The sequence below is a fragment of the Monopterus albus genome, unplaced genomic scaffold, assembly GCF_001952655.1.
Source record: "Monopterus albus unplaced genomic scaffold, M_albus_1.0 scaffold319.1, whole genome shotgun sequence".
NCBI lineage: Eukaryota > Metazoa > Chordata > Actinopteri > Synbranchiformes > Synbranchidae > Monopterus > Monopterus albus.
Window position 1 is genome coordinate 94857 of NW_018128199.1, and position 9715 is coordinate 104571.

At 39.1% G+C, this 9715-nt stretch overlaps 1 protein-coding gene across 4 annotated transcripts in view; it reads right to left on the reverse strand.

The window, feature by feature from the left end:
* Window positions 1-1685: 1685 nt before the first annotated feature.
* The window catches only part of LOC109974084 (uncharacterized protein CXorf38 homolog), an 11837-nt gene continuing 3807 nt past the window's right edge, over window positions 1686-9715 (reverse strand). The window contains exons 3-9 of one of the 4 annotated variants that reach the window (XR_002276921.1): window positions 8018-8140; window positions 7688-7837; window positions 7374-7550; window positions 7151-7270; window positions 3850-3910; window positions 3618-3759; window positions 1686-3383 (exon numbers count right to left, since the gene is read on the reverse strand). Coding sequence is in view for 2 of the 4 variants with exons in the window: in XM_020624095.1 (XP_020479751.1) it covers window positions 7160-7270; window positions 7374-7550; window positions 7688-7837; window positions 8018-8140 (561 nt within the window). In the remaining 2 variants the exon portion in view is untranslated. Of the gene's footprint in view, window positions 3384-3617; window positions 3763-3849; window positions 3911-6886; window positions 6927-6991; window positions 7271-7373; window positions 7551-7687; window positions 7838-8017; window positions 8141-9715 lie in introns of those variants that run through there. The other 3 variants (XR_002276922.1, XM_020624095.1, XM_020624094.1) reach the window with 3 other exon arrangements.

A 9715-nucleotide genomic window follows, 5' to 3' on the forward strand; every position in this document is an offset into this window, starting at 1 on the left:
TTTATATGCTTGAAAGAATAAATAAATCAAATCAAAACACATGAATGTAAATAGTTTGTAGTCATAAATTCAAAAAGGAATTTGTCCATTTAGTTTTGATAAAATGCACTTGCTCTGTCTGAGGTAGCTGTTAGCTGCAGCTGAAATGTTGATCTAGTGCTTCTACAAAATGTTTGCAACGTTTAATGTGTGAAATAAAGTTGAGAGATATGTTGTCATCTGCTCATTTATTACAGTTTTTCTCAATTGCTAACAAGAATCTGTCAAAAGTGAAGTCACATCAAAAGCCAAACAGTTAATATCATCTCCAAAACTCTCTCAAACTATATCTCATAATAACACTGGAAACAATTCTCCCTCAGAAGGCACACATCATCCCACGCAGTGCACGGAGGTAAAAAGCACTAACAACAGGTAACATTACATATATGATATCTTTTAAGTTTGAATTATTTTTTCACATATCACTATTTCATTTTAAAATAACACATTTTCACCTTATTGACTATTAATGTATGTGTAGTAAGAATGAATCAGAAATGGAACGATTTGCTTCACTATTTCTTCCTGTATCTTTTCATATAGTAATGTACTTGTGAAAAATTCCCTTTCACTATGCAAAAGATGGCAACCAGACAAAACACAGGACACCTGGGTAGGCTTTCAGCTGGAACTGCAGTTACCTGTGTTTAGAATGATTATTATTTCACTTCATTGTAACTATTCAGCTGTAGATATTTTAGGCTATTGCAGAAATGCACACAATTTGCCATCATTCTGTCTTGAATGTGTTAACAATTTTGAAAACAGTTGTTTGCATTTGAAAAATGATTCACAGTTTGTTCCACATATGCCATCACTCCGCTGCCACCGGGAGCCGTGTCGTACTCAGGCCAGCTGGCCAGCTCCTGTCCCAGGCTGCCCATTACATGTGTTTCCATTGCACAGTTTGAGTGTTGCTCTTGCAGAGCAGGCTAGGTCATGGTGCTGTCTACCAGAATGGACATTGATACTGGCTTCCTTTTATTTCTCCTTCTTCTCCTTTCTTGTCTTTTTTTAAAGATGGTGGGCATTTGTTCAGCTGAGACACTTCCTGTTTTCCCTCTTGTTGGTCAAACTTTCTCTCTGAATGTAGTGATGTAGGTGGCCATGTTGGGGGCACAGTAGCACACTCTGGGACCTGAACCGAGCCACATATCAGGCTTTTTAGCCAGGCTTCAGCCTGGACACGGTCTGTTTCTGAGACAATCGAAACACGTAAACCCCGGTATGATATGGGTACAACACAGCTCCTGGCAGAAGTGGAAAGACAGTAATAGACTTCTGTTTTGCTGACTATACGGTTTCCTCCTGCTTCCAGAGTTTGTGCTAAGTAGCGGATGGCAGCAGCTGATATTTACAGACAGATATGAGAATGGGTCCATTTTCTCATCCAACTCTCTGCCAGAAAGCAAATACTTCTATTTCCCAAAATACATCATTATTCCTACACCTGGTCACTCCTACACTGGTCACACCTACACTTCGCACAGATCTAAATGTTACAGATGCAGAAAAAGTGGGAGACTTATATTTTTAAATCTGCCAAAGAAATCAGGTGATCAGCTTTAATTTCTGCCCCAGTTTATTCCATCTCAGTCAAGCTAAAAATTAAAAGACAGTTTATTTCACAAAGCTCTGTTTCAAATTGGAAAAACTCTAGATTTAGATACACTTGAAATAAAATCTCTACAGGGTAAAATATAGAATGTAGTGAAATCAACTAATATATGCTTTTCCTTTTTTTTTAATTTCAGACCACATCAGCATCTATTAACAGCTGAATGACTAACAAACTGGACAAGGTTTAGCCATTTCCGAGCTTCTCAAATTAGACTAAATCAAGTCAAGTTAAAAACTGACTTTGAAACACAGACCAGAGAAATCAATCACAAATCAGTTCACTGTAAACTAAAAACAAACATTTTTGCACAAAACAGCAGATATATTTACACAGAATAAAATATTACAGTAAAATTAAACAGAATCACTGCAACTTTAGACCATCAACTAAAGACAAAGTCCTGCTGAAACCATTTAGCTCAGCGCTCTGATAGTAATCACATCATTGTGAGTTCAGCTCACCTGTACTTCCTATGTGGCTGCAGACATGGATTCATTAGTTTCATCACAGTGCATTTTGCACAAAATATGTTGACTGGATTACTTTGCAGATAAAGCTGGAAAACATTTCATGTATGCAATAAGTGCAGCTTGTGCCAAATTGTGATCAGTGTGACATGTGGGAAGGAACCTTAGTGAAAACACTGTTTTACTTTGACAGACTGACTGTAACGCTGCTTAAGCCTAAAGTTAAGCCAGACCAAAACTAGTCTGACAAACTGTTGCCATTCAAGGCAAGTTTACTGGCAACAGTGGGAGCACATCTACACCTGATTGAGATCAGTTAGAGCTTGTTGTAAAACGTGAAAATGGGATTGTCGATTAAGTATATTCAATGTCTGAGAAGAACCTTGTGTTGCAAAAATGAATTTAAAAAAAGCAGTGTTTCCAAAATAGATTCTATGATCTGCACTACTGCACTTCCTGCATTGTTACGCCCAGTGAGGCCAGTCTGCTACAGAGGCTTCAGGAACATGCACACAAACCAGACAAATCAAAGGATCCTTGCACACAACCCTGACTTACCCAAGCTGATCTAAAACACATCACTTATCAAGTCTGTGCATAAAATATTATAACCACAAAATACCTTTTCTTTACAGCACAAAACATCATAATACACATAAGTGACCAGATGCTGAAGTCTTTAGGGTGGAACCTATTTGTGTACTGACAGGCAGAGATACATAAACAGTGCTGAAAACATAGGTCTACCAAAAGGAAACCACAGAAACAGAGATCGTATCAGAGTAGATCTTCACAGCATCTCTTTCAAAAACACACTGTTCCCACACTCACTCAGACAACTAAAAACATTTCAAGATTTTACTGGGTAAATAATTGAAATGATTATTTACCCACTACAGTGGGTAAATATCATACAAAGAGGCCACTACAGTGGAGAGATTCAATGTATTTTATGAAGACATTTTAAATGTATTCATGCACATACAATCTGTCACAAATCCCTTGAAATTTAACCTAAATGTTGACCATTGGATATTTCAAAAAGTAAATTACAAATGGTGCAAAATATGCTCCTCATTCTTCCTTTCAGAAATATTGATTAAAAAAAAATAAAGCCCTGCAAGAAGTCCAGATCCTTGTTGTGCCACATGTGCCATGTTTCTGTCATCCTCACTTTGTCCACCTGATGAACTTAAAGCTTGGCCTCAACAGGCAGATCTGCTGCTGCTATTTCATTTCCATGTAGACAAAGTCTGTGGACGAGAACATTGAAAGGATGTTAGAGTTGAGTGAGTAGGCTGTGAGCCATGACAGACATGTCATAGCTGAAAAAGAACTCTTTGATGCACCACAAACACAGATATGCACACTGAAGATACTGTGTGGTTGTCTGTACGTGTCTGTGTGTGGGCACGTTGATAAGATTTAACCGTAGATATAGGAGATATGTCAGGATATTTGTGTGTGCATGTGGGTGTGTGTCATACCTTGTCCGAAGGGGACCTGTAGCTGTGTTTTGTCCAGGGGATCTGTGAGAGAGGCTATGCAGGGACCAGATGCCGTGCCCCTTCTGTAGCTCTCTATCAGTGTTTCCAATGTCCTAAATCTCTGCAGCCTCACTCCAGAATCCTGCTAACCACACACAAACACACACACACACACACAAACTATTAATGTGTCTTTTGTGTGTGGACAACCTGTGTGCAGACGTTCACTCACCTGAAGAGACCAGCCATCAGTGGCGTGTACAAGTCTGTAAGTGTGCACAAACGGTGCTTTCCTGCAAAACACAAAGTTCAGAAATTTGAATGATTTGCTGCGAAATGTGTAAATTCTGAAACTAAACAAGTGAATGCAAATAATCAAATTGAAAACAGAGATTTCAGTTGTGTTTGACACACTGGAAGCGAGAGCCATTTTTACTTAGTCCTTACAAATCTTTGCAGAAAGAGGTCAGACTGATATGGTTAGTTTGAAATATCTAACTATTCTTTATAGCTACAATGTACAGCAGCTTAAGTATTGTGTGTTCGTTATTTTAAATGTCCACCTTTCTGTCACTACAATCCATTAATTGTTTATCTGTCTAAATTCCATATAGGAACCTGTATTAACGATGCAAAGATTTCTGCCTTTGTGATATGTAATTCTTAATAGAAGATGTCTCTCTGAATGCTTTTTGGTTTATTTGGTACAGTGAAAAAAGGTTTGTGGACAGTGGTAGAGATGTACTCAGATTGTTTACTTCACACAATGCAGAAATAGTCCTTTACAAGTACTGCATTTAAAATCCCCCTTATGTAAAAATACAGAAGTATTGTCGGTAAAAGATAGTTAAAGTGTGAAAAGTAAAAGTGCTTTTTTGACAGAAAATGTCCCATGTCAGCAACATTTTGCTGTTGTAGGTGGCTGAGTTGGATTTGGTTTAAAAATGTTCAGTTATTTGTCTTCAGTTTTATTTTCCTATGAGTTAGTTTGTTATGTTTTATATATTTACTACTGCTGCTGTACGTTGTAGTACAAGTTGCCTTTGAGTTGATCACAGACACCAGTTCCCTTTTGATAAAGTTCACGGTGAAACAATCAAAGACTTCTTGGAAAAAATGAGACCACAGCGGTTTTGTTCTGCAGCAGAGTTTGAAAATATCCACCAATACGCTTCTTTCTCCTCCACATGCTTCTCATGTGGGCTAAGGGTTAATATGTTAGAACTGAAACTGTAGCTGAAATGATGCTATGACAACTGAATATCTGGGGGTTTTATGCCCAAATGTGTATTTCCAGTAAAGAAAGAAAAACTTTCTGTCACAACACAAAACTGCACATTTTTGAATGAGGCAGCTAGCATCATTTTCTGATTGTACGTTAGCAAACAGGACTATTAGAGCTGTTCAGTTAATATCATCAGCATTACTTCACTTTACACGTACTGTAGTTCAAATACTTTAAATGTGTGTAAGACTTTTAGTGTGTTGAATTCACTCGCAGGAACCAGGTACATTTTGGCTCATTTTGCTGATTTGCTAGTCTTTGTTTAACACGCGTGAAAATGTAATCACTTCAAACTTTATTAAAGAACATTTCAAGGTTGTAACAAACACAAATAAGCACAAAAATGTAGGAAATAAAAACGACATAATAGGGTATATGTAAAGTGATTTAGTTCTGACTTGTTTGTGTCTTTGTTATTGAATGTTTGTCTGGAAATCACTAACAAGTCTGATAAATTTCTTTAAACAGAGCTGTAAAATCTACCGACAATAAGATGTTGTGTGCATCACTTCGGCACATTTCCCTTACATGATGTATAAACCTAATTACTCAGACATTATTTATATATCATTGAACATGCTCAGTGTATTAACTGATAAATCAACTGAACAATGATCCAACAAACACACAATGTTGCAACATAACTGAATAAAAAATGTTCTTCCTGGGTCATTTTTGTACCGCCACACTCGCTGCTCACCTCACACAGAGGCAGTAGGCCCCAGGCATGGTCTCACTGTCTCTCAGCAGAAAGCTGCCCTCATGTCCAAATCTTTCCAGAAGCCTCTCTGTGGCCTCGCTTCCAATTCTCCCATAGTAAATTGACTGGACTGCCCTCCCCTCGCTCTCCATGCTGCCTCTGAGCCAGTCACCAGTGTGTGCAGCAGGTTGTAGCAGCAGATAAGTGTGACAGAGCTTATTGTATGAGACAGGAAAAGCTTTTCTGGTTTTCACACTTTTCTGTCATGCAACTGCAGCTTAGATTGTGCACTTTGTTCAACCTGAATAATAGCTTTTATCTGCCCAAAAGTGAAAGTGTATTTTTAGTTTTGTCTAGCTTTTTTACTTCAGTTCCTGTTTTGCAAGTGAGAAAAACAAAAGCCCCTCACAAAATAAGATGTTTCTCACTTCTGCTCTACCACCCACTGCACCATTTTGCCTTCTGATAACCTGTGTGTGTAAACATGAGTTTGTCACACTGTTTAATTGAATGAAATTACATCCATGCATTTAACGAGGATATGTTCATATACAGAAGTCTATATGTTTAGACTCTTTCAGTTAGACTACAACAGTAGCAGCTGTATAACACCATGGTGCAGCATTGGTAGAAACTGTACACAGAAATCACAACACTCCTAAAACACTAAATCAGAAATATCTCCTGTTAACATGTTGGTAAGCGTTGCTCTGATAGTTCATTGCTTATTGCTGGAGAGATTTAGGCTAATTTACATGGTTTAATCAAAGCCTCAGTCAGGAATGTAGTTCCCATTTACTGATAGACTGCAGCTTCTTAATAAAATTTCTCATTTCTGTATAGTATAAAGGTCGGTGTAATGAGGTATGGCTTCAGCCTACAGCCTTTCAATCACTGCTACCGTCTCCTTTTGGCACAGATTCATTATTTTGTGGCAGTAAAAGCAGTTGGGCATGTTTGTGTTTTCAGTTTTGATTATTAATTATTTTAAGTTAAAATCCAAAATAGGTGGCACGGTGGCACAGTGGTTAGTGCCGTTGCCTCACAGCGAGAAGGTTCGGGTTCGGGCCTGTGTGGAGTTTGCATGTTCTCCCCGTGCTTGCGTGGGTTCTCTCCGGGTACTCCGGCTTCCTCCCACAGTCCAAAGACATGCAGCGTAGGTTGATTGGTGTCTCTAAATTGCCCATAGGAGTGCGTGTGCCTGCGTGTGCTTGTTCGTCTATGTGTTAGCCCTGCGATGGATTGGCGACCTGTCCAGGGTGTACCCCGCCTTCGCCTGATTGCCGGCCAGGATTGGCTCCACCCCCGTGACCCCGTTCAGGGACTAAGCGGTAGAAAATGAATGAATGAATCCAAATAATAAAAAATAAGTGGATCAATCAGTTCATTAGGAGAGATTCAATGTATTTTATGAAGACGTTTTAAATGTATTCATGCACATACAATCTGTCACAAATCCCTTGAAATTTAACCTAAACGTTGACCATTGGATATTTCAAAAAGTAAATTACAAATGGTGCAAAATATGCTCCTCATTCTTCCTTTCACCTCTTTTTCTTAATCTCGGGCCACCAGGGAGTTGATGGTTTGGAGCTCTGCAGAAAACCTGTCGCACAGATCTCTGTTGGCCTGTAGGAAACCACCCAGCCTCTTCAACTGCTCAGTGTCCTAAGGAAGAGATGGAGTCAGTGAAAGTCGTGTGACATCTTCCTTTCATGTATTATGTGAAAGTGCATGAGCGTGCATTGACATCTGGATTTATTCTTCGCACCCGTGTCTCTGTATCATCATCAGCAGCATGCAGTAACTCCTGCAGCCTCTCTTCTAGCAACTCAGCTTCCCATTGGCTGATCAAATCAACGTCGCTCTCCCATTTCTTCCTGGCAGAATCACACTCTACGCCAGAATCCATTTGGTCCAAACTTATCGACAAATCAACAGTCAACATCTGAACAAAAAAAAAAAAAAAGCACATGCACACGAACTGTGACAAAACAACGCTAAAGTAAGTGAACGCTTCCCAACACTGAACGTATTTCAGCAGCAGTGGTACACATTCACAGACACACAGACGAACACGCTCACCTCATCGATCTTTTGTTCAGTTGTTGCCATCTGTGGTACATGCGTGAACTGCCGCACAAGCCTTTTCAGAGTGGACCAGTAATGTCTCATCCAATCATCATCCACACTCAGGTCACAAGAATGCATCAACTCATTCCTGTATCGGATCACCTGGAAACACAGGGCGCCGGAACCGACAAATGGCGCCGGACATGACAATCAATCATACTTCAGAGTTTCAGTCACGAACCTGCACATTTCATATTGGTATGTAAGACTTGGATGGTCATGTACGAATCTTCTAACTTAACAATTCGATAATGACAGACCTAAAACAATATGAACGTTTACCTCTTTCACACATTTTGAATCCGATAGCTGGAAACGATTACAGTAGTTGATGAGGTTGAGCAGAGCAGAGGCATCGCACTGATCAGCGCTCTTCACTCTCCCCTGACCTCGGGGCATGTAGGCCTACAAGAAGACAGATGGCTCAGTCTTCACATACTCTGAGAACTTTTCAGTCCTAAAGGTAGATTTGTGTGGCATATTCAAAAATACTAGTATTGTGTACAATTTGACAAAACGCTGCTTCGACGAACACTCACTGCACTCAAACATACAGTTAGAACTGCAACTAACAGTTATATTCATTATCAATTCATCTGCTGATCATTTTATTTTTTAATCATTTAATGTAATGTAAAGTCAATCTGGTTTGGATCTGTACTTCTAACATACATCCATTCATTTTAGATTCTTCATCCTCTCTCACACTCATCAGATCTGGCACGTGGTGTTGGTCTGACTGCACATGACACCACACTTCCCACCGACCTCAGTTAACTGTAACACCACATCATCGCTGTTAGTTTAGTTTTAATGTGATAGTAAAAACAAAACTGCAATGATTGACTAGCTATTTTGATCATTTCAAGCAAAACTGCCAAAAATGTGCCAGCACCAGCTGTACTTCTTGGGGTTTTGGACTGATGGTATACTATAACAAGCTATTAAACAGATCATTTTGGGCTGTGGGCAGTGTTGGAATGTAACTAAGAACATTTAGTAACACGTTGTAGGTACAGTCTTGAGCTACTTTACTTGAGTGTTTCTAGTTTGTGCTACATCATACTTCTGCAACAAGGGAAACATTCTACTTTTTACTCCACCACATCTATTTTACAACCTAAGTTTCTAGCAACATTACAGATTCAGATGAATAATACAAAACCTAATCTACTGTTATATCATAGTTAAGCTACTCAGCAGTACATAGACTACTTAAAATCAGCCCCATCTTTACCAGCTGTGACATTAATGACATATCAGAATCAGAATCAGCTTCATTGGCCAAGTGTGTCGGACACACGAGGATTGGACTCTGGTACAGCGGCTCTCAATGTGTGTGTAAAATGCTTTTCCATAAGGCACCAAGTAAACAAGATAAAACTGAGAGAACAAAAAGGAAAAAGAATGTGCAAACAAGAAAAAGGACTGCACATTAGGAAAATAAAAATAAAGCACTTATAAATATAGAAATATATACAGTTTAAATGCGGTTTTCTTACGGAAGAGTATTAGGGCCACTGCATAATTTTTTTTAAAAATTCTGACTTTATTCTCAGAAGTCTGACTTTATTCTCAGAAGTCTGACTTTAAACTCAGAAGTCTGACTTTATTCTCAGAATTCTGACTTTAAAGTCAGAAACGTACGTACATTCTATTTATGTATCATTTCAGACTCCAGAACGAAGTATTTCCTAGAACCACAAACACCGGGCTGTAGGCTACTGCCCTGAAAAGCAGCGCCAGGTTGACATCACCGATAGCCTGCTCTGTCCAAGCAGTGTAGACTATGAGGCTAGGACACTCCTGGAAGAGCCTTTCCGTCTAAATATATTCACCCCCATGGGTAAATTAGAATATTGCAGCAGAAAAATAGTGGGATTAAGCAAAAGGAAATGCGTACGAACACAATTAGCATTTACATTAAGCAATAAAAAGCGCGTGACATAACGTGAGACATTATCTCTGTCTAAATATGTG